Raw genomic sequence first — 26,283 nt, 5'->3', positions numbered from 1 at the left:
TATCCTGCTGCCTACATGCTAGCAAGCTAGCTAGCCAGCCAAGATTACTTAATGTGATAGCATAATATAAGGAAATATTGTGCGATGCTAAGAAAATGTGACAGGCTGCACATTGTTCGGAAGAACATGATGACGTTTTTATTCATAGGGCATCCCATTGGTTAAACCATGTGTTGTTAATCATGTATTTAAATAATTAAAAAAGACTCACCCTTCCGGAGCCCTCAATGGTCAGCAAGGCATAAACAGTGTCACCCGTGTGTCATGTCTGTCATATTTATATATATATATATATATATATATATATGTGTGTGTGTGTGTGTGTGTGTATATGTGTGTATATATATATATATATATATATATATATATATATATATATATATATATACATATTAAAATATGATCTAACTTAAATAATTATGGGCTACTCGTATTTCTCTTTCACAGCCAAAGAGGGCAAATTGGCTGGGGCTCAGACAACTTTAGCAAGTACCTATGCATGTCCCTGTCATATTGTCATCTAGTTTCTTCTAATTGTACTACAAGTATCATTTTGTTCTATCTACATGACACAGATATTCCTCCTCTGTTGCTCTTCTTTTTTTCAGGGTAGTCCACATCCAAGGTCCTCATCCAAATCGAAGGTCTAAGGATAGAGGGTGTTGTATGGACTAAATTAGGGCTGAGCGATACAGAGAAAATCAAATATCATGATATTTTTAACCAAATATATTGATATCAATATAGCAACAATATTGTAGGGTTGCCTATTGGTGCTTTTACAGAATTTTACACAATGAGATTTTTGATAAATAATCATCAGTAATGTGGATATAATGACTAAGTGGGTAAAGTCAAATAATAGCACGGCTAGAACAGTCTGTAAGTTCATAAAAGTACATCCCTTTTGTGAAATGCAGCCTTTAAAACCAGTAAAACACGTATCATGTTACAGTATGCAAAATCTAAGACAATATCTAGTCTTAAATCACAACACTGATATAATACTGTATCAATATAATGCCCAGCCCCTGAATACATAACATTAATTTGGCTTTTCACTGACTGTACGCACAATCTTTCCCAAACCTTGACCAGGTGTTTTAGTTGCCGAACCATAGTTAATATGACATAAAGATGATTCCCTAACCTTAACCTTAGATGACAAGTGCTGATTTTGGATTTGCACAGTCTGCAAATACTGATGCTATTGTCTGTTAATAGAGTTGTGTCTTTTGGATTGTGCTGTAAGTTCTTTAAGGTAGGCCATCAAACTCGTCTGCACAAATGCAGATTTTAAAAAATTGCTTGTTTTGTTGTCTCCTTCAAAAACTTTTCTACCTTAAGTGTTTCACTTTAATACCTAAAATGTAAATAAAAGAGAAAGACTGCTCATTCTGCTTTGTGTTGTAGCTCCCACCACACAGACAGAAGATAGACTGTGTATTTAGCAGCCTGTGTTTTAAGGTGTGATTTTAACTGGTTCAGCCAGCCTCCTCAGACACACAGTGTTTCAGTGCCTAGAGGGCCCTCACAAACAGCTGTTGATAATTTAGTTAAGTTTAAAACTGTTGGATTCAACATTCACACTGTGTCTAGACTTTTAAGTACTCAGTCAGCAAAAACAATCTTTATAATTGACTCAAAATGATCTGTTGGCTTGTTAAACCTGTGAGAGACACAACAGCCTAAATCTAGACCTAAGTGTTCTGCGAGTCTTCTAAAATAAATCCTGCAACAATCAAATGTACCCCTCAGCAGAGTGTTGTATTACAAACACTGTTTAATTCATTCACTGTACATTCACTTTGATATGTGATGCTGCTTTGACTCAGTGAAACATGTAAGCATTCATCTCATTTTTCTGTTGTATTGTCACCCTCCTCCTGAGTGTGCCAGGAACAGCCCTCCAGCTCTGCCCCACTGAGCTGAGCTCGTCCAGGGCTTTCAGCAAAATCTTGATATTCACGCAAGCTCCCCATTTATCTGATGCAGCAGACTCTAATAGCTACTTCTGAGAGATTCTTCATTAGATATTGCACTGCGCTGTGAATCCTCCCCTCCCTCGCTTGAACTTCTCGTGAGAAGACGGTGCAACAGAGAGTTGTCAGGGCAGAGCCACCACACGTGATGGTTACACTGTAACAATAACTCGTCGACAGCTCATCTTACCTCTGAACACCCTCATCTGCTCCTGTCTGTTGAGCAGCCAAGGCCAAGTCCTGCAATTCATAAATCATAGTCTGTGAACGATTGGAAAACAGGCAGCTCATGGTGTTTTCAACATAAATGCATTTTAATGATTGATGTTTGAAAAAACTCAACCCAAAATCTACAACATCTACAGGCATTTGAATGTGTTTGAGGCTGCAGAGAAAACCTCCCAGCAGGCGTGTTAGCGTGCGTTTGCGTGCCTGCAAGAGTCTGAAGGTTACAGAGCATCGCGTGCTTCTGCCGCTACAACCTTGTCCATCCAGTTTGGTGTGTTCCTCTTAGCCTGACACACACACAGACACACAGACACACAGACACACACACACACACACACACACACACACACACACACTTCCATTACCTGGTTACAAACAGGAATGTAAACTACAAAGAATGTTGATGCAAAAAAAAAAAAAAGACACTCAGACACACAGGGCAGAACACAGAGACTTTTATGAATGGAAAAAGTCTTTCTCACATACCATTCATAAATCCAGCTGAATGTACATGCATTGTGTGTGCCTGAGCAAACTGCCTGCTGACAGGGAACAATAACACCAACTGCAATGTCAGTTACAAAGATTTAATGTTGATCTTTTAGCCACTTAAATCTCTAAAGCTAAAAGCTTTTTCCTCCTGGGAAAGTTGCAACGCTCATGCACTGCAAATGCACTTGCCAGCTGAATAAGTGTCCCGTCCAAGGGAGCCAATCCAAACACAGAGAGGAAGCGTATGTTCCTCCAGCCTGTAAAAGTTATCTAAGGCTGTCAGTGCACATCAAAGCCCCGCTGAGACAGAAGTAATCCAGAGTGACAGGCCAGCCTCTCACCTCTCTGCCAGAGTACCAAAGCCATGACAGCACTTCTTTTTTTTCAATCTTAAGTCAGAGAAACAAAACAGTCCCACACGATCCTGGCAGTGCTTTGTACACCTTGTTAGCGCCTTGGCAACCGTGGCGCCTGGCATGAACACTGGGAGTGGATACATAGTGTGGTATCATGGGAAAGCTGCAGATATCTAAAAAAAGATGGAGTGTGTGTTTGAAGGCCTCAGTGAATGGACCAGCAGAGCCGTGAGGGTTAGAGGTCCTTCTGTCAGTCCAGTCTCACCCAGAGGGTGGGACTCAGTCCAACCAAATGGAGACCAACCAACGCTAGGATCCAATTAGAGTTCAGTCTGAGTTATTAGAGCATGTCTGTCTTTGTGCCACCGACCGTTAGACACACCCAAACAGTGGCTGAGAACGGGCACCTACATACGTTTGACCTCAATTAGACCTGTCAACATTTGTATTGTAGATTCATCTACACAATAATGACCATCAGCCACACACATTTTATTTAAATTAGCCCAAAATTTGAACCTAATTTTTGAGAGGAAATTGTACTTTTTGGAGTTTGTTCTGAAACAGTAACAATTACATAAATCAAAATACTAATAATAATAATTGGAAAACTATATTTGTACAGTTTATTTTAAAACAACATTTGGTTCAGCGTATCCTTACACAATGGTAGTATGTTATCCTACAAAAACTATTGTTTGTATGATATCCAACGAATAAGTGCCCCACGCTAGGTGTGTACGCTTAGCTTTAGGAAAAGAAACATGGTGAGAACATACCTTAAAATGAGTCAAAGTTCACTCAAAGTTCACACACTTTAGACATTGGTCTCCATTGGATATATATATATATATATAAATATACAGTATATATATATATATATATATATATATATATATATATATATATATATATATATATATAAATATACAGTATATATATATATATATATATATATATATATATATATATATATATATATATATATAAATATATAGTATATATAAGAATATATTTGTGTTTCTTGTGCCTTGATTTATGTTATGTTTGTAAAGATTTAATTTATTTTTGTTTTAGTTAAAGGGGTATCGTTTAAAATACATGAATTTGCAGATTATTATTTTTGATTGATTGATTACGTTCATGTTCTTATTTTACAAATAAATCACACGTTACTCAACAGTTACTCAGTACTTTAGTAGTTTTTTCACCAAATACTCTTTTACTCTTACTCAAGTAATTATTTGGATGACTACTTTTTACTTTTACTTGAGTAATATTGTTCTAAAGTATCAGTACTCTTACTTGATTACAATATTTGGCTACTCTACCCACCTCTGTTGGTCTCCTGGATAAAGTCCTAGTCCTTTGTTCTGTGACCTATCCATCACCACAACCTGCCTCCTAACTGGACTGCTCCATGCTGTTTCCTTCTTTCTTTTTATTTTTAAAGATATTTTTGGGGGCATTTTCGCCCCCAATGGACGGGACAGACAAGCATGAAAGGGGGAGAGAGAGAGAGGGAGCGACATGCAGCAAAGGGCCACAGGCTGGAGTCGAACCCGGGCCGCTGCGGCAACAGCCCTGCACATGGGGTGCCCGCTCCACCACCAAGCCACTGACACCCCAATGCTGCTTCCTTCTTTACTTCCGTTATCACATTGGTGGCGTGTTCGCAGCCTTCCAAAAAATGTGAATTATGTACAAATTCTGTTGCATTACTTTTCACAGTAAAATGTACAGACAATACAGCTATTGCGTGAGAATAGCCCTCTGTGGGGCAGCAGGACAAACACAAAATTGATAACCATCGTACAATTTAGATTTGTTTTTGCTAACACCCACTTAGCTTACTCATTTAGCATTTACACATCCAGCTACTCAAAGCAATGTTGGCATATATTTGGAGTCATGTTTCTGGCCACTGGATGAAAATGTAAGCCCAGGATTCACAGTCTTGTGAAGTATTGTATGACATATATGTAAACTAGCAGTTTAAAGTTTTGTAGTAGCTTACTGGTAATTCAACTATATTTGTATTTGCATAGTGATTCAAGTAGTTAAATCACTTTATCACATTTTTTTGTGTAGTTATCTACTGAAACTATAAACAAGTTTGAGCCATTAAAGGAATAATTTCATTAATATTTATTCTATTATTGCTACTAATCCTGCTTAGTACAGCTAACACTTCTTGCACTTTCCTATAAATATTAGGGCACTTTATTTTTTGGTTTATGTTACTATATTATTATTATATTCTGTTATATTTTTGTATCATGCACATTGTAAATTTGGTCATTTTTATCTTATGTGTTTGGCTTGATTTGTTTGTTTGTTTGTTCGTCTGTTTTTCAGCAGGATTACATAATAAACTATAGGCTTGATTTTTATGAAACTTGATGGAAGGGTGTAGCATTAGCCAAAGAAAAAGCCATTAAAGTTCAGACAGATTTTTTTTCCACTTTCATCAGTGTTGCTAAACAGGGGCTATTGGCCTTAGCTCTTCTTTGAGAGCTACTTTTACTAAGTAGCTTTAGCTAACCAAACTAGATTTACCCCTGCAGCATGTTTGCAGTGTGAAGTAACTGGTAGCTTGATAAGCTTTTAAAGTAGCTTCTCTAACACCAAACATTAATTTCCGTGTGTTGTTTTTGTTTTCCACCACCTGCATATTCAAGTTATTATTCTCTCTTTTGACATTACATTTAATTGTTTGATCAATTGTTAATAAAATTTAATATTTGAATTTTTGAAATGAAAGTAACCTGACAGTGTAGAAAGACTTCATAAGGCGACCGTTGTTGCAGCGCACCGCTGACAGAATGGTTCACTGCTCGCTTTCCCATGCCCTCAAAATCCTTTGCTGCTTTTCAGAGTGACTGTCCAAGTGTGCCCGCACCCCCGGTGTCACCTTTATCTGCAACATGTTGAAGAGCTGTGACATTCTGACAATGTTGTGGCAACATGATGAGAACGTCATGCTTGAGAGATCTGTCGCCACTGTCTCACAGTCAGTTTGGAGTCTTTTTGTAAGTGTGTGTTTGTGTGTGTGTGTGAGAGAGAGCGTTTCCTCCCAACACAGCAGGGGACCGTCACGCTTTATGGGTTATTTATTTAGTGGGGGTCCTTTTGTCGTATAGGGGCCAAATCACCACAATTCTGTTATCACATTAACTCCTGCGGCCATCTGGGGCCTGGAGACTGAGCTCGACTTTACAAACACAGACGCCTCACTCTGGTTCTGTGAACAAACACACATCACACACCATCTCTAACCTAGGTTAATACTAACAGTTTTTAAACTTGAATGTAAAGATAGTGAGATTGCACTAATAAATATGGATTGAATAATTAAATTTCAGCATGCACTGTCTGTTTAATAATGCCTCCAGCAGATGAATTATTTTTGGTCAAATAAAGCAAATTAAAAACAGAACGTGTACGTGTATTTTTGTTTTTTTCTGCTCAGATGATAAGGTATATTTTGCTGTGTTGCTCTGTCTGTATCCCTCCACCCTTCCTTCTTTCAATACAATCAGATCCACTGGGACTCTATTTTATTTCTGTACTGGGTTTTCAGTCTTTAGGGGGGAAGGGGGATGTGGGTGGAGAGGAAGTAGTTTGTTTCCACTGTAGGTTAAAGCAACATATTACACACTGGTATTTATTTCTCTTCATGTTTTTTTTTTTTTCCCAGTGCAACGGACCACCCATGTCTTTCCGTCACTCTTCTCAATTAGTTATCATTTCTACAATAACTTAGATTTTTTTGATCCACAGTCTATACTGTATAAAGGTTAAGATGTAATTTAAGATGTAATTTAAAACTGAATGATATGTTATGATATTATGGCTTAATTTCTGGTGTTCAAAATTATATGAAAAAAAAAAAAAAACAACTTAAAAAAAAGTCTTTTTGTTTGAGCATGTGAAATTGCTCATTGGTATCTGACTCATCTTTACCAAACAGTGTCTATGTTACCAGTGGGAGTCATTCCTATCTACCGGCACAGTAATAACATATACCTGCAGGGTGTGTAATTTGCTGTTTACCTTTTTCCAATGGTATGTTGTTGTTTTCTTAAATTGGTAAATATAAGGACATTCACATATGATGCAAATGATGTGGCCAATATTTATTTATCTATTCACAGAGGCTCTGTAATATCTGTATGATGCCCAGATAAGAAGTTCACATATTTAAAATAAAATAAAAAATAAGAAAGTCCTCATGCTGTACAAGGTGGTTAAGGAGGGGCCTGAGTTTAATCTCCCCTTTACCTCTTTTATTGTGTAATAAGGTGATGACATGTAAAGTCAAGTGCAGGGACATATAAGCAGGTAAAAGATTATACAAAGTAAGACAGAGACATACAGTAAAAATGAAGACACAGTAAATTATTGAGGAAGAAATCTACTTTATGTAAGGGTTTTTTTTGTAATTACTCTTAATTAAGATTAGTGAAAACATAGACAAAGGCATTGCTATTACTCAGTTGTGCACATCATGCAATAATAATATGGTGACAAATATAATCATAATCATCTCCAGACTCGAAACATTTTTATTCAGCTCATTATGCTTTTGCACTGGAGTACGATTTGTAAGTCATGATTTCTCTAGTTCTCTCAGCCCACAGTCCATCCAGTCATTCTGAGACATTTCTAATAATAATACTGATAATAATAATAATAATAATAATAATAATAATAATAGTAATAAAAGAGCAGAGAAAAGAGGAGAAATTAAATCAAAAATGACAAACCGAGTGTTTACCTGGTGCCGGTAAAAGAAAAAAAAACCTTAAGTGACCTCATCAGCCTCCATATGACACTATCTGATGGACTGTGAATGCAGCTTCAGCAACAACCACAGGCCCAGAGGAAATACCAATCCTCCTGTGAAACAATAAGCTAAGGACATACAGTTCAGAGCCTGAATAGACTCTCTATGGGACTATAAGGGAGGGATCTCTTCCTCCTGCAAGACTCATTGCCATATAATGTCCTCAATGAACTGCACACAACCTCATTTTGTGTGAGCTGATTTAAAAAACAATCACAGAATCATCTTTGAAAAATCTGATTGTTTAAGGACCAAAACCAACATCTCTCCATTTTGCATTTGTGTTTTGGATTTTTGGATGTACTTTATCAGCTATTCAAGTGATCCATTGGTTTCTATTCATTTCTATACGATGTGATTATCTCTTAGTGTAAAACTTGCCTGAGCTATCTGAAAGTCTGAAATCAGTTTCTAAATCTTACACTATCTGAACTAGGTAATAATGCTGTTTAATTGCAGAGGGTTTTTTAAAGGTCTGCACCGCATTGTTAATGATACAACTTTGACAAAAATACTGCAGACTTGATATTCGCTGACTGATTAGACAACTCACTGTCTCAAGAGTCTACCATTAGAATTGTCTATGGCTTACGGAAATCAATGGAAACTACTAGCTGACTGGAGCAGTATTAAAAAATTAAATCTGTAAACTCAAGTTACAGAATCAGATCAGGATCTGGTTTATTACTAAGTTTTTACATACAAGGAATTTGCTTCAATGTTTTGGTACAGAGACAAAGAATAGAAAAATATATATTAGAAATATTAAAAAACATACCAGCCGCAGATGGGAAAACATTTTTTTGTGGCATGAGTTTTTGGTCCTGATGGGCTGCAGCCTCCTGCCAGAGAGGAGTGTTTCAAACTGTTTGTGTCCAGAGCTGGCATACACACATATAGTGTGTATTTGAAATATATCAGTACGAGTTATTATTTGTAGGTAAGGAGCTTAAAAATGTAAAAAACATGGGAAGTATCCCTGTTGCCACTTCACATGGCAAAACTTGTGTATTGTAAATATTAATTAAAGCACACTAATGTACAAATAAGCAAGTAAAGACTAGTGGGTCCTATCAGCAGCAACAGTGTCTTTAAATAGACTACAGTAAGTACAGTATTTGTCTATTACTCACTAACCCTATGAATGGTACTTCTCAGGACCCTTTGCTTAACCTAGTTAAAGTTTAGTGCATGGTTTACTATAATTTTCTTACTGGAAAGGGCTGAATCTTTTTCTGTCTGTCTTCATATGTAAGAAGTCTGAAAGTAGAAGGAATCTGACACGAAGAAAAAGATGTTGAGGAACAAACGTTTATTACAAATAACTAAAAATATTGTGAAAAGTCTGGTACAGTAATTAAACAAGAAAGAAAGACAAAAGTTGCACTGTTTAAATACATTTTTTAATAAGAAAAGGGCAATATTTCTAGTAACAAGTGAAATATAGGGCTGTCAAATGATTATTTTTTTAATATTGCGATTGATCGCATTTTTGATAACATTTAAAATTCCATTGTTTTGATGTCTATATTAACAAAGTAAAGCAATTGTGACTAGAGTGTCTTGATTGGGAATCAAATGAATGCAAAGAAATTTACACTGATTTGGATTTTTAGATTTACTTCCTTCTTATCAGTGTTGCACTGCAACAACAGCAGTGGAGGTTGATGAACCTACAATTTGTAATGTGACTACTTACTCTTTCAGATGCAAAAGACTTTAATTGTCCTCTAATCTAAACTCACTACCAGCACTGAGGTGGTTGTTTTCGGGTGTGCTCCCCTTCTCCTATACTCCAGTAGTGCTCCTGGAGGTAGGTTGTTACACATGTTGAAAAACTAAATCCATTAATCAAAAATAAAAATTCAAAATATTAAATTTCAGAAATGTGAAACATACCCATATAAAAATGTCCACACAAATCTAATAAGAATTGTACAACAAAACATGTAGCCTAGTTTGTGTCCCACCAGAACACCATCTAGTGAGCAATGGAGGTACTTCAACTAGTTGAATAACTATTATTATTTTTTGGTAGTTTACAAAGCTAGTTATACTCATATTAAAATGTACTCAAGACTTTATATAAATAAAAAACGTCAAATTCAAATGAATATTTTCAGTGACTAGTTACGTTTGAATATCATGGCGCCAATCACGACACATCATCAGGTAGAGACAAACATGTTTTGCCCATAACCATATACCGAACGCCATCATGGTGGCTATTCATTCCAGTGGAGTTGCTTGCCTAGTGCATACGCCAAAAAAGTTTTCTAGCTTCTGGGTTTACTTCCGCGGTATGCAGCCCATTAATATGTGCAGTACTGTTTCTCCCACTGGTCCCGCCTGCAGGTTTCTGCTTTGCTCAAGACTTCACATTGTGATGATGTCACAGATTTTTAAATTTCTTTTCTTGGCTCCAGGAAAGTTCTACAAACAACCAACCAACATAAATTCAGAATAGAAAGATTCATAGTTGACCTTGTTTGCAGATCGAGGTGTCCTGTCAACAATTTTACAGACATCTTTTTTACAATGGTGGTCTATGGGGAAAATGCTTTTTGGGTCGCAGGTGAATATTTTGCTGCAATACCGCACATGACCACTGGGAAAATTTTGCTGCAAGGCTGAGCTGCTTTCCTGAGGCCCAGTTTTGCCACTGTTAGCTAACTAATGTTCCCTCAGATTCACTGGATTAGTTTGTGAAACTAAAAGGTGATGTAAGAGACAAACCTGCACCAGTAAAAGCTTCAAAGCATGTGATGAGGAAATATGACCCTGAATACATTAAATCTGGACCCATACTGGCTCAGTGATGCAGAGCTGAAAGCACAGTGTGTTGCATGTTGTAAAATCCTGTCAAATGAGGCGCTAAAACCACCGAAGCTGAAAGAGAAACACAAAGCACCTGGGATGTGTTGAGAGGCCAAAAAAATATTTCCTATAGAAAAAGGACAACAGAAAGTCAAGTCACACACATTAACAACCCAGTCAGCAGCTACTTTGAAAGCTAGCTATGTGGCTGCTGCTTGTGTAGCTTGTAGCAAGAAACCTTGTATGATCACAAAGGAGCTTATCTCTAGCACTCTGGATATGTGCTGAAAGTTACTGGGGGAGGCAGCTGCAAGCAAAATTCAGTCAATACCACTCTCAACAGTGAGACATTTTTCCCAGAAGCAAGCTGAACTGAGGGTAAGCAGAATGTTTATGCAATTATTACAGCTGAAAGTGAAGATATACTTACACAGTTGTTTCTCCTTTCTTTGTCGTGTTTTATGAAGGTGGGACATTTTTTAACTATCAGAGGTGGGTCTTGAGTTTCAAAAGGTTGAGAACTCCTGTGCTGTAATCATTTGTAGTTGACACAGTAAATTCCAAACTGTTCGAAACATCCACCATGCAGGCACATAAGGACAGACATATGGCTATTGTACGTCCTCACTTGTAAAGATACTTATCCCAGTTTTTTTTCCTGTGTTCTTCATTAATTTTGTTTAACTTATCATATCTGTTGCAACAGCAAAACTTTATTTTATTGTATTTTTAACCACAGAATTTGTGCTTATTTGGTAGTAGACAGTAAACAACTTACTTAGCCTGCCTGAACTGTCCATTTTCACCATCTCTGAGCTTATTGTTTTGTCAGTATTTGTTTGCAAAATGGCAAATTGTGTCAGTTTTTGTTTATTAAATTTGATTTTTATTTAATTATTGTCAGGTGTTTGTAAAAAATATCTTTTCAAGTGGGCCCTGAACAACTGTTTATATCATTTAGTGAGTAGTGCTGGCTCTAAAAGGTCCTTCAAGAAAAGCAAAAACATACTTCTTTGATCACCTTCACCATCCAAAAAACATGCTCATGCAACATCTCTCCAAGGATGAATACAATCTACTTTATGATGACGGCAAGCAGCTCATTTAATAATTAAATCACAAAGCTTAAACAAATACAATCAAGTAAACAGTACCAAACATAGTCTCTGTCAGTGCTGGTCTTACTTCCAACACACGTTTGTCCAGTGTCCCAGTGTGATCGATGGTTTATTTATTCCAAGGTGTTTCAATAGAACGACATGGACTGTCATAGTTTCCTGTATCTTCATCATAACTCTGTGGAGGTGTGTTAAACCAAAACAATTCACTCTGCCTTTTTTCCCCCTGGTGTTGCTATTCAGGATGTTGTTCCAGTGTTGTTATCCAGGATGTCTGGCAGAAGAACCATTGGAAAGCAAAGTCGGGTAAGTGTCAGCATACAGTCAGAAGAACAGCTGACGGGTATCTCTGAAGAAAGGCGTGGAGCCGATACTGGTGTCCGGAGAAAACAGCTCAGAATACAGAAGAATACCTGTGAGCTGACCCTCTTATTACACTAATGATGATCATCCTATAAAAAAACACTGAGAAGCATCATAAAAAAGGAACCGCAGTCTGTCCAATGTTAACAACCCCTCTGCCTGCAACATCCATTTTCTTGAGCACTGGAATCAGATCACCCCTCAGTTGTGGCTGGGCATTTTATACACTCTGTGTTTTCACATGACTGGCAAAATAAGTCACAGTTTAATGCTTCAGAGGACTGATGCTGGATTTGTTTGGGCTTTTCCAGCCATGAAGACACAAACATAAGACAACAGTTTGTAATGTGATACAAAGACTGAGCTTTTGCATAACAGAGACATCTTTTGTCTTTGTACTGCTTCGTTCAAAGAGACACTACTAAAACTATTGCTTTTTATCCCTGTTAACCTGGCTTGGGTACTACACATTTAAAAGCTATGCTACAAACAGGGTGGTACAGAGTTTATTCAAAAGTGGGATATTTACTGACTTCATGTTAAAAATCTCTTAAGCTTGTGTGAACCACAGACCTTATCTCAGGCATCTAACCAAAAACCCATTAAAAAACCCACTGACTCTGAGACCAGGGAACCGGGAGTGTTTAAATGCTAACTCATTTCCAGGTTTTAGGTATCGTTCCTGCACCACTATAATGCAAAGATGCTACTGAGTTGCATTATGGGAAATGTAGGATCCAGTGTTTTGGGAGCTTGACACATATTAGGGACTAAACGTTTAGATATCTCAGCCTGTGCTGCTTTGATTTTGACCATTTAAAAAAAATGTCTCTGGTGAGCCTCCTGATATTAAGGATGTTCAATACTAAATCACTGAAGTAAAACTTTAAAGCATTTTATTTTAGAATCTCTTAATAAGTTGGTGTTTTTGACTGAGAACAAGGCTTTGTTTTTGCTGCATGTTCCAAGACAGACGGTTTGTATAATGTGAGGAGTTCTCCGTCCTGAGATCATGGTGCCCCTGAGCTCTCTGCTGGGCTAATTACTTCATCACATCACGCCTCCCTACTCTCTATTTCTTCAAACTGCTTGGGTTCATATGGTAGATAGGAACTCTGCCTGGGACAAGACGCAGCACCTCGCGTGACTTCCACCTCTGCAGGCCACAGCCCATCGTGCATGACTGTCCGTCATCATTACTTTCTTGTAAAAACACCAAAGACAGGCCCGGGGAGGGGGTCGCTGAGGAGAGGCCTAGCCTCCCTTTGAGCGCTGCTTCACCTTTGACCTCTCACAGGGGGAAAGAGATAAACACAAGGGGGGAGACAACTAAGCTTCAGTGACTTTTAATGACAGACCTGGTTTGGGTTAGAATAGCAGCACTGTCATCATGCAGAGACTAGATAAGATTAGGCCTCATCAGGCAAGGGAAGGAGAAGTGACAGCTTCTGGTGCTCTGTTTTCTGCTGCATTCATCTGTGTGTGTGAGCACAGATGTGCGTGTTTTGCGTGCAAGGTGGAATTTGCGTTTATATATGCACAGTATGCACTAACATCAGATGTGATTTGTGCCTCTGAGGTTACTCGGTTCATAGTTTCCTGCAGGAAACGAACACTTGTAAGCACACCGCTGTTTGGAGCAGCACTCGCTCCACTTGGGACAAAACTCACAAAGAGAAAAAAAAAGAATCTTCACCAAATTTTTAAATGTGAGGTCATGATCAAACTTGTCATCAACATTCATTTTCACATAATCCTCATATCATTCCTGTAACACAGTAATCCGCAAAAACAAAACACCTCCGCCTTCATTAAAAGCTATTCACTGGTTATTTTCCATGGGCTTCTTGTCAGTCTCTTCAATTAGGCCAATAAAAACAAAGACTGATGATGATGACAACAGTTACAAGGACGGAAGCGGGCAAGGCTTTTCTCAGTTGGCGTGGATTTGAAAAGCGCAGTCATGCGGCTGAACACGTAAGCTTCCCATTCTTTCCAGTGAAGTGCAAACAGTTCAACTGGACTCCACAGACCCCTGAAAAGGTTTCCCTCTAGTAAGACAAAAAAATCTGATGTGCATGCTGTTTCAGAATTCAGGGGGAAAATGCCCTTTTAGTGTGAGAATGGAGGGGAGACGCCTTCACGGGCTGCTGACTACGCTTTGGCAAGGGCCTCCGAAGCACTTGGCCGGACAAAAAAAAGCCCATACAGATAGAGGTACCTCAATGAGCACTCAGTTAATCTGCAAGGTCATTAGGATACTTGAAACACTCATTAGCATCATTCTCATGAACTTAGATGGAGGGCTGGTGGAGGTTTTTTTTGAGTCGGTAAAGAAAAAAAAAATACAGGATTTGTGGACTTCTGGGAAATATTGGGGTGAGAGTCGGGGGGGAGAGTTGTTGTGGGACAGTTTGACATTTGGAGTCACTGGGGTCATTCAGTCGTAATGAGGCGCTCGCGGTCGGACCAAAGTAAAAGGGTTTGCCCCAGCGCTCAACTCTCCCTGATTCATCGCCAAGCCAGATGACAGTTCGGTTTGGTGGTAGTCAGACCAATCACACGGCGGCAGGTCGATTCATCTCTAATGGAAAGTAATTAACAAGACGGAACCATACAGACAGTCCTGATGTGTGTGTCTGTGTGTGTGTGTTTGTGTGTCTTTCTGTATTTCTGTATTTCTGCATGTGTGTGTATGCATGTCTATTTGTAGATATATTTTCCTGTCTGTTAAATGCTACGCATGGTGAAACTAGAAAAGTGGTACACAAAAGGACTTTACCCTTGAAGCATAGACTGCTCATAGTGTTCCCTTTGAGTTAAATGCCAAGCAGCAGCATTTGTCAACTCATATATATTTAGGGTACATACAGTACACGTAGGGTTCTTGAAATGTCTTTGATGGTTTATTTCAACTTTAATTGATCTGTTTTAGGCTTTTTTTGTCTTTTTTGGCTGCTTGGGGGCAGCAGAACAAAGGAGTGCTTGCACTGTTTGCTGTCTAGGATGATGGAATTTCCCTGTTAGCAAAGTATGCTAAGATTTGTTAGTTCAGAGAACCTTCATGTACTTTAAAGCAGCATTATTGACTTTTTCGGCCACTTGGGGGCAGCAGTACAGGGACTGCCTATTGTGCTGATGACCCAAATTTCCGAAGCCCCATTCATTCATAAAATATCCCACTGGACCAAAAGCCCATTTCTCAGACAGCCCATTATCCTAAGAACAAACACTAAATTCTCTGCAATCCCGTTTCTCTGAAAATACACATTACCTGCAGTCAGACAACCCAATCACAAGAGAAAATGTTGGCATTGTATGTTTCTGTAAGCCATGATACAGTTGTAGATTGCTTTGTGGCTGATACATTGAGACGTCTTCTTAACAACGCTGTGGTGAATGTGTGGTCAGGTTTAGGCACAAAAACCACTTGGTTAAGGTTAGGAAAATATGTTTTTGACTTAAAACATCCACGTTTGGTGGCACAAAAGCCACTGAAAAGGCAGGGACAGGTCGGCTAAAAACACACAGGTCAAATGCAGCTGGGTAATGTAGTGAAGGGTCGATAAAAACACCTTGGTGGCTCAAATGCTGCTAGGAAACTGAATCGGCGGTCAGTGTATTATTGGTAAAATGGGCTAAGCAATGGGCAAGTGTTTTTGGGATACCAGGTTGATGGAGAAATAGGCTTTTGGTCCAATGGGATATTTTCAGGCTCGTGTGGTTTCAGAATTTTGGGCCATTGGAACAATAGCATGGCACCAACAGAACAGTCTGTAAACACAGCACTGAAGTTTCGGCACTGTATTCAGCCAATATGACAAATGTGATAGCAAAACAGTTCTTACACATCCAGCAGTTACAGAGCAACAATAACATTCATTCAGAGTCATTTTTCTGATCATCTGTTACATGTCAGTCCAGTGCTCACTCTCCTTTTAGCTCTAATTTGGTCTTCACCATCTCTTTAGAATAAACATCAGGCTTAGTAGCAGCTAAATGCTCCACTATGTTCACCATTTACTCACTAACATTGTCTGTCTGCTGTTTGGTGCCACACAGGTAGCATAGGGGAGACTGGGGCCAATTGTAACACTTTTTAGTTTTGATTTCATGACTCAAAAACCTCTTGAAGTATTGAGATACATTTTTGTATCTTGTATCTGTGTTTACTTGTTAACAGTGATCAAACATTTTAATAAGCAATGTTAGAGTCACAATATTGATTAAAACATTAAAAGTCATGTACAGGGGCGACTGTAACAACACATGTAATACCTTCATATAAATACCAAGGACCACAATAAAACTTCAGAATATAGATATAGTTAAAACAATTTAATATCCATCAAAAAATAAATTCCAGTTTAATTCAAACAGTGTAATTAATCATATAATTATACAAATATATAAACATCAGTTTGTCTTTTAGCAGGCAGAGAGGGATCATCACAGTTCACGTGCAAAATGGGTTTCATGGTTCTGTCTTGTTTCTGATTGGTGTGATTTGACATGTTACAATTGCCCAGAGCCTCCCCAGTTTATCAGAGCTTTTTTTGCTTTAAAGAGCTTTAAAGTAGCATGCTGTATAACCAAACAAATGATCTGACAGATGACAGAACATTTTGCAGAGCCAGCTGACAGTGCTCTGTGGGGTTGTCATGACAAGTTACTCCTCTCACATTTTGCATATTTTGAAATAAAATTATTGATAAGTGCTTCTTTAAATTATTTTACAATGGTTTAGCAAAGTCTGGGCCCTGACAGTCGTCTTATTGCTCGAAAAACTCATAATGTCAGAAGTTGTTAGTAGCTGCTAACTCTCCTAGCCTCTGTGCGTGATTAAATTACTGTAGAGGTTAAATCCTTTTCCAAGAGGTGCTGTGTTGTATTTGTGTGTTTATGTTCTTCTCAAGTCTCTAACATATTTAAAGCTGTTGATAAAATACATATTACCTCCATTTGCCTCACCTAAGGCAATGTAATATAAATAATGGATCATAGCTGTTACATAATCAGAAAAGTGTGTGTATAGTTATGCACACTCTGTATTCATGTTCTTCTTGCGTGCACTGGAGTGCATAAATGCAAATTTCTATCATCTGAAATCTCAACATATTGAGCTATGAGGCTCGCTTTTAGTGTTAATTAAAGGGTAAAGTTAAATTAACACTAAATATTGTATTTTTCATTTTTTGTCTTCCACATGCATGTGGTCAATGAGTTTTATCAGTTATATTTGTCAAATTACAAACCTCTAACACCTCGCCTCTGGCTTATAAATGTGACAATGGTGTTTAAATGCATGCACGTTTGAAAGAAGCTCACAGACGCGTCAGCATCTGCCTACAAAGCTTAACCAAATCTAGGTGGGTTAGCAGCTCTATTCTGTGCCTAACCCTAACAAGCGCACGGTGGTAGACCTGTGTGTAGTGAAGTTGTCAGCGGCTTTCCATTCAGTTGTCACCCCTATGATGAAGCACATGTGCGTGACTGCTCAGCACCTTTAGAATAGCCTTGGGCAGCCCCCTGTGTTCCTCTGTTTTCCCCAGAAGTTCACAGCATTGATTTGGAGAGAAAGATAAGCCCCGTAAGTGCTGCAAAAGGCGCGCAGCTCTGCCGAGGTCCTGTGCATGCTTCCCCTAATTACAGACATAAATCAAAATAATGGCCCGTTTCATTCATCATTCCTGTTTGCACATGACGTAACTTCCTGATGCCTCACTCTGATTTCCTGTGTACGAAACTATTCTCTGAATGTGAGAAATGTTGTTGGAATCAGACATGATCGCTACCCTGCCAGGCTGGAACTTTACAATGTAACTGTACCTTTAGTGTCTGAGCAAATCATCACCTGTACACACCTTTCTGAGCTCCTCCCTGACCTCCATGCTCACTCACACGCGATGAGCAATTGAGCTGTCAGTCAAGCGAGAAGGGAAACTGGTGTTGAAACTGAACTTGCTCACAATAAGAAGCTCTGGGGGCCCAAGGCAGAGGCCACTGTGTGGGCTCGTCTTCCCTACAGGTTATTCTGCAGATAAAGTCACCTTACTGCACATTTGAGGGGATTACCTTCGAGGCTCGGCATCCAAACACAAACAAATGTGGGTTTATGGGCTATATTTAGGAGTCTTACACAGAAACAGAGCTTAGTGGTGATTGAGTCAATGCATGAAGCTGCACTGATATCTATAAACATTTATGTTACAAACAAATAACAAAAAAAATATGTCTAATTAGATCCTATACAGCTATACTGTTGACAAATAGTGCAACAGATATCTTTAAAAAATGAGACAGATCTCTGGGTGATAAAGGTTGTAAACAATAAACAGGGCGTTTCAAACAGAGTGTGGGATGGGCATGTGTAACAAAGTTAAACACGAAAATTGCTGACAGATTGAGGTAATAGTACACAAAGGTATGTAGGTCATATACATGTGGGTATGTGGGTGAATATAGATGTGTTAAACCTTGATATGTGGGAGCGTATACACAGATATACTCCTGGAAGTGACAATGGAGGACTGAAAGTTTTCCTGACACAAGTACTGCAGCTTTTAAATATCACTATCTGTATACATGAATATTAAAAATTAAAAGGGTTTAATGTTAAAATATTGAAAAAGTTTTGTACACTTTGTGATTTTATCTTTTCCAAATAAAAATGAAATTAAAAAAGGGAAGACATTTAAAGCATCTCTGACCCACTTCTGCACATACAGTCACCTTTGTTCAGATTTCTGTAGATCACCAGCTCAAAGTACACGATGGCATCTTTCTCTCAAATAAGGCAAGGAAAAAAAAAAACATTCATATACTTATCTTTGACTGTTATCTCTGTACATTGCACACATTTATTTTATACTTCATACTGTGAACTTTTGCACATTCTTTGAACACTATTTTGCACATTTCTGTACATAAAAAACACTTCTAAAAAATGCACAACTCTTTCATTTATTCATACATACATTGTATAAATGTGTATAGTATTTTTTTCTTTTTTGTAATTTTCCTCTTTTCTATATCTCTTGATTTTTTTGAGGGGGATTTTTTTGGTATGTGAAAACCTACTTCACTAAACCGAATTTAGATTCTATACAGACGGGACTGTAATGAAGACTACAGATGGAGGATGTTGTCTATTTTTAGGCTGATCTGGGAATTAAAAAGGTTTTGCCCCACTGTAATGCTACGCTCTACATCTTATCTTTCATAAGGTAATAAGAAATACGAAATTAAAGGTTGTGGTGAAATTAATTCACCGGCAGAATGAATTAAAAAAAGAGATTTTCAGCTGTTATGGATTTTACTGAGGAGTTAATATAAGTCATCATGAGTTTTCTAACAAAACCAAAGTCAAACCAAAGACTTACTGAGTAACAAAGGTCTCATGACCATGGGATGTTCAGGATCACTAGTCTGACCGACTGACCACACACACACACACACACACACACACACACACACACACACACACGAGAGAGAGAGATAAATATAAACATTTCATACACAATTTTCTGTCAGTAATAGAGTGTCAGTAATTCTAGGTTTATGAAAATGTAATTATTTTGACACATGAGAGGATCTGAACTCATCCAGCATTTTTTTGGGGGACCTGCTGGGGTTGGTCTATTAACTGGATCCTGCCAGTAAAGGAGGCTGGGACCAGTTGTTCATTCACTAGCTTTCCTCCACCCTCAGGAGTTCATTCATTACTGGAATAAAGGAAGATCACAGGTTCTTCAAGCGGAGGACAACTGGAGGGTCCTGACTCAGTAAGTGTCTGCACACTTTACATTCACTTCACCTAAATATATTTACTTTTTTTTTTTTTTTTTTTTAGACTTTTCAACAGGGAAGAAATGTATAATCCTGTCATCTAGCTATCATAATAATATGGTTACATTTGTTTCTTAATTTGAATGCAGTATAAAAACTCTTCTACTAGCAATGTGATAACACACTGATTTTACCGTGTATTTCATAATTACATAACTTTGAAATACTCTAGCCCAAAATATGGCAAAGAAAGGCGGCACATAAAGCATAACAGATTAATGATAGAACCCCAAATATTACATTAAGTTAAGGTCATTATATTCGGAGTAAATTATAGGATACTATTTCTGGTACTCAGTGTCTTACCAGAGTGAGGTCATTTTTCATACAATTACATTTTTACTTTTTGAATTTTCACTTTGACTATTTATTTATTTCTTTTACGAAAACACATAATCGGTGGCATCATATGTGGTGGTATTTGTAAACAAACTAAAAGAGGCTGGAGCTCCGAGGAGAAGCTGAGGGTCAGAGGACATCAGCGGGTTGATCTGAGCCGCTGTCCGCGGTGCTGAAGCTGGATCCCCGAATCACATCCCAACCACCAGACCTGAGCACGGAGGCCGGAGCAGAGGACAGACACCCACATATCATCCGCACACTAAAGGAAAAACTCATCCAAACAAACGGGCAGGAAAGCTAGTACACGTTCATGAGTGTCCTCTAAAATGATGAAGCAGGTCTGCACCCCGATAAATAGTTAGGAGGAAAGAGACGGGCAACAATCCTTATCATCCAACCTTGACCAGGGGCTTCTTTATTATTTTTATTAGCCTATTATTATTATTATTATTATTATTATTATTATTATTATTATTATCCATCTGTCTTGATTAAGATTTAGTGGGACATTTCCAAACTACCTCCTACATTAGCAGTGCCTACAGTATGAAGAATGAACTGAGACGTACAGGCTGCAGTGTTGTGCAGGAGCAGGTCTGATGTTCATGTTCAGCATGCTTGTTAATTAGGGGCATTTAATGAGTGAGAACGCGGGGTTCGCCTCCTCCTGGTGGCTTGATAGGAAAGCGCACCCTCAATTATGATTTCATTAAAGCAGCTTGAGGCTGTGGCAGCAGAGCAAACACAGCCAAGTGCGGAGAGAGTCTTTGTTTTCAGTCCAGCAGATACCACATACCATGCGGCTCTGAAGGGAAGACTTGTAGAATCTTTTTTTTTGGGGTGGAATCTATTTATCTATCTATCTATCTATCTATCTATCTATCTATCTATCCTATCTATCTATCTATCTATCTATCTATCTATCTATCTATCTATCTATCTATCTATCTATCTTCTAAATTGCGCTGTGTATCGAAATTGTGTCGTCACACCGACGTCAAAGCTGCAGATATATATTGATGTTTACATTGGTTTTGAGCTGTATAATTTATTTTAAATGGTTTGAACTCCGCTGACTTGTCGGCTGTTACCTTCCCTCGGGCTGCGACGCACGTTGTTACAAGCGCTTTGACTTCAAGGCTCGTTTTCTAACACTGCTGAGGAAGCCAAGAGAGGAATGACAGAAATCTGCATGTTGATATTTTGTACAAATTACATTAACAATAATAAAAATAAATTATTAAAATATATAATAATAATAATAATAATAATGATAATAAAAATAATGATAATAATGATAATAATAATAATAATAAAATACTTAATAAAATAATAAATAATAATTATTGTTATTATGAAATACATGTTTAACATGTGTTAACAATTTTAAATTAAGTTTGTTTTTACTGATACTAATAGGCGATATCACCAATAACAATTCACTACAATAAATAATGATGATATTAATAATAATAATAGCCTACTAATAATGATGATAATAATAACAATAATTATAGTAATAGTAATAATAATAATAATAATTTCTAGTGATAAAACATTCTAAATAGTTTAAATCATGTTTAAAGGCGCTTGCATAGTCCTACTTTATTGCTCTCTTTAAACGATTACCCAATAACCTCAGTTATTGTCACCTAGTTTATCTCCTTTAAACGCTCCAGGTTACAGGTCGGACAATAAAGCACGGTGCCTGTTGAGAAAGTAAACTGAGAGAGGGAGGGAGAGAGAGAGAGAGAGAGAGAGAGAGAGAGAGGTGGGTGGAGGAGGAGGAGGTGATGGTGGGAGGGTGGGGTGACATCCTTTGCAACAAACCTGCCCACTGTAACAAAGCCAGGGCGCGCGCGCACACACACACACACACACACACACACACACACACACACACACACACACACAGAGGCTGACGGGCCGTGATGCTGCGCTGTTTGGGGATAAATGACTTCAGCTGGTGTGGTGGGGCTTCAAAGCATGGGCAGGCTGCGGACAGAGAGCAGGGAGCTCCCTCTCACACACACACTCTCTGTGCATGCACAACAGGCTGAACACTTGACTCTTTACATCAGGCTACTTTTCTACAGACTGGAAGATTGAGAAGCTAATAGGTTTAAAGATTTAAAAAAAATGTAGTATTTCCATTCAGTTTGGATGAACACACTTGAAGTGGGATCTCAGAAACAGCATTAAATATTTTGGATAAAGGCTGCTATCTTTTTGATGAACCAAGGACATGGGCAGGTATTTAACCATCTCCTGTTTGTTTTTTTTAAATTCATTTTTTATTTTACATTTAATCTCACAAGCCTACCCACCTTACCACGTGGTTTAAATCTTAAATATTAGGTCTTTATGCATTTAAAAATGATATCCTATTTCCCAGCAGGCTCCCCATCATGGATTTTACATTGGAGGGGATTAACCCGGCGACTCCAAGAGCTGTGTTACTGGCATGTGTGACTCTGTTGTTCTCCCTCCACCTGTGGCGCTGGCTCCGGCAGCGGTTGCTCCCCTGCCTGCCCGGTCCGCTTGCCTGGCCGGTCGTCGGGAACGCTCCGCAACTTGGCAACGCCCCGCACCTGTATTTTACACGCATGGCCAAAAAGTATGGCAACGTCTTCCAGGTAAAACTGGGCTTTCGGACCGTGGTGGTGCTGAATGGGGACTCCATCAAACAGGCGCTGGTCAAGCAGGGCTCCGAGTTTGCCGGCAGACCGGACTTCACCTCCTTCCAGTACATCTCCGAGGGCGCGAGCCTCGCGTTTGGCACCATGACGGACCTGTGGAAGATGCACCGCAGAGTGGCTCAGTCCACTGTCCGGATGTTTTCAACCGGGAACCCGCACACCAAAAAGACATTCGAGCACCACATTATCTGCGAGTTCAGAGAGCTGCTGAAGCTGTTTGTGGAGAAAACCAAGGAGCAGCAATACTTTCAGCCCATGACATATCTCGTGGTATCCACTGCCAACATAATGAGCGCGGTGTGCTTTGGGAACAGGTACTCCCATGAGGACGAGGAGTTTCGGCAGGTGGTGGGCAGGAATGATCAGTTCACCCAGACAGTGGGAGCAGGGAGCATAGTGGATGTGATGCCTTGGCTTCAGTACTTCCCCAACCCTGTCAAAACCATTTTTGAAAACTTCAAGAGGCTCAACGTGGAGTTTAGCACGTTTGTTCAAGATAAAGTTATCCAACACAGAAAAACAATCCAGTCAAACACCATCAGAGACATGACAGATGCTTTTATAGTGGCGATGGACAAACTAAGAGTTAAATCAGCGCTCTCAGCAGGGAAGGACTATGTGCCTCCCACTATGGGGGACATCTTTGGAGCCAGTCAAGACACTCTGTCAACTGCCCTGCAGTGGATCATCCTCATACTTGTCAAGTAAGAATCTGTATCCTGTAATAATTAATCTGAACGCTCTGACAGTAATAAATCAGAGTTGCTCCTCATCCTGCCACCAAAACTGTACAGACTTGAGGAAGTTAAGTAGCAATTGTGTTATGTAACAGCCCAGTGGGGGTGCTGAGACACAGGCAGGTACTGGCAGCATGAAACATAAAGAACTGAAACTACACACCAACATCAGAGAGAGAGATCAGATTTTACACAAGTTCATTTTCTAATCTAGCTTGATTGTTTAATCCCATCAGCGCCTCGATGCCTTGATCAGTAGGCTGGTGTAATATAATGCCCTGAGCCACTGTTTGTTTTTCTTTTATTGTACCTCTGTAGTAGTTATCTATAACAGTGTGTAAAGTGCTCAATAAATGTCTCCATGCATCATTTCTTTGGTTACTAAATGTCAGGTTGAGTTTTTTTAACAGATGGTGGCTCACTTGCAAGATTTTGTTTCAACGTGTATGACATGAGAGTTTTGGTTGACCCGTTCCAGTAAATTTTGAGCATCAAACACTAAATTAACAGCATTCTGATGTATTTTTATGCACCCATTTCTGCCTTTTCTGCTTCAACTTATGCTGTTAATGTCTTTAGATTCATCAAAGTAAAAACTGCTGCTACTTAGCCTAAATGTTTTTACTGTGAAAGACAAATGCAGTAAATATTGAGGGGACCTGTCCCGTGGACTCCCATGGAAATCTACACCTATGCTCAGTTACTATATCATTAAATAAAATGAAAACAAACGAGTGTAATCTCCATCATTGAAGCTGTCACCTAAAATGTAGATCTCACCTGTGAACATAGGTATCCTGAGATGCAGATGCGTCTCCAGCAGGAGGTGGACAGAGTGGTAGACCGCGGCCGACTGCCTTCTATTGAGGACCAGCTGCAGCTGCCTTACATCATGGCCTTCATCTATGAGGTGATGCGCTACACCAGCTTTGTCCCGCTCACCATCCCCCACTCCACCACCACAGACACCTCCCTCAATGGCTACCCCATACCAAAGGACACGGTCGTCTTCGTCAACCAGTGGTCCATCAACCATGACCCGGCCCTGTGGTCCCACCCGGAGGTCTTTGACCCCCAGCGTTTCCTGGATCAGAACGGAGAGTTGAACAAGGACCTGACGAGCACCGTGCTCATCTTCTCCATGGGCAAGCGGCGGTGCATCGGCGAGGAGCTGTCCAAGCTGCAGCTGTTCCTCTTCATGGCCTTGATCGCACACCAGTGCAACATCACTGTGGACCCATCCAGGCCAGTCAAGCTGGACTTCAACTATGGTTTGACTCTGAAACCGCATGCTTATTCCATAGCAGTGACTCTGCGGGAAGATATGAAGCTGCTGGATGCAGCTGCCAGGCAGGCCGTCCCTGAGGAGGTCAAGGAAGAGCCCTCATTGGACACATAAATAGAGACACTAAATCAAAACTGTAACAATCAAAAAGCAAAATGAAGGCTGAAACACAAAAGACTTATGAACTATAGCTCATGTTTGTGTTCTGAAAACTATATTTATAAGCTGAAATCTCAGGCTAAAATCTAAACACTGATCACTGACTCATTTTTAAGTATTATAGTGCAGGGAGGGAACAGATGTGGCATTTGTTTCACAGGAGACACGGCAGGACTCCAGGCAGGAGTTACAGAAGCCTGAAAAGCTGCTGTAACACACCCTTGTGATTTTAGTGTGAATGCTGTTGCTGCAAGAACTGGTTAAAAGGTAGAAACCATCAAGCTCACATCGACATCAGTGTTGTCATGTTTTCTATAACATTTTTGTTGTCAGATTTTAAAACAAATATCTCCAGAATGGTCAGCTTTTCAGGAATCCTTTTAATTTGGCTCCAATTTAAATGTTTTTCTTCTATATAAGGGTTTCAAACTCTTTTTAATGAGATGTGAAACGTCTCACAACATACAAAATGTGCGATATTTTGAGGTAAACAATCAAAAGTGGAGATTTTTATGTGACAAAAGTAATGTGCCACCTAAGGTCAGACTCGTGACCAATGCAGTGATTCTGCGTGAACAGGCGAATAAGCTCATGGAGTGCATTGGCCCTTTAGCCTTATGTCTACTAAAATAAAATGTTCAGTACCAATGTAGTTATTCATACTCAGTGTAAATGCGTTGTTACTCAATAATAAGGCCTATTAAAGGTGTCAAATACTGTTGAAATGAAAAGTCATCTAATATATTCCACGCTACTGTAGATACTGTTTGAAGAGGATAAGGCAAAGGAGGGGAAGGGTACACCAAACAGACCTGCTGCAAGTGCTGCTTGTGTCTGTGAACTGCTGTCCAGTGCAAGTATGAAAAGACTAATAATAGATCAGTGTTATTTAGTCATTTATTTCTCGTTTTTGTTACTCACAAAGATTTTTGGTTGAATGTCGTAGAATGCTGCTCTATGGGAAACCTTTTACCCCCCGTCATTTTAAATTCCACGCTGAAGATGCCA

General features: G+C 39.1%; 1 protein-coding gene across 4 annotated transcripts; it reads left to right on the top strand.

The window, feature by feature from the left end:
* Positions 1 to 19,886: 19,886 nt before the first annotated feature.
* LOC126406945 (cytochrome P450 1B1) lies at positions 19,887 to 25,927 on the top strand. Of its 4 annotated transcripts, none has more exons than XM_050071540.1 (3): positions 19,887 to 19,989; positions 22,791 to 23,798; positions 24,624 to 25,927. In XM_050071540.1, the coding sequence occupies exons 2-3, from the start codon at positions 22,804 to 22,806 to the stop codon at positions 25,228 to 25,230; spliced, it is 1,602 nt and encodes a 533-aa protein (XP_049927497.1). In that variant the 5' UTR covers positions 19,887 to 19,989; positions 22,791 to 22,803; the 3' UTR covers positions 25,231 to 25,927. The 4 variants fall into 4 exon arrangements, with proteins under 4 accessions (XP_049927497.1, XP_049927499.1, XP_049927496.1 ...); XM_050071542.1 differs by having other exon boundaries at positions 19,917 to 19,989; positions 22,794 to 23,798; XM_050071539.1 differs by lacking the exon at positions 19,887 to 19,989 and adding an exon at positions 22,268 to 22,648 and having other exon boundaries at positions 22,794 to 23,798.
* The last annotated feature ends 356 nt before the right edge of the window (positions 25,928 to 26,283 follow it).

The sequence above is a fragment of the Epinephelus moara genome, chromosome 19 (assembly GCF_006386435.1).
Source record: "Epinephelus moara isolate mb chromosome 19, YSFRI_EMoa_1.0, whole genome shotgun sequence".
Taxonomy (NCBI): domain Eukaryota; kingdom Metazoa; phylum Chordata; class Actinopteri; order Perciformes; family Serranidae; genus Epinephelus; species Epinephelus moara.
Note: the sequence above shows the minus strand (reverse complement) of the source record. Positions and strands in the feature narration are given on the sequence as shown.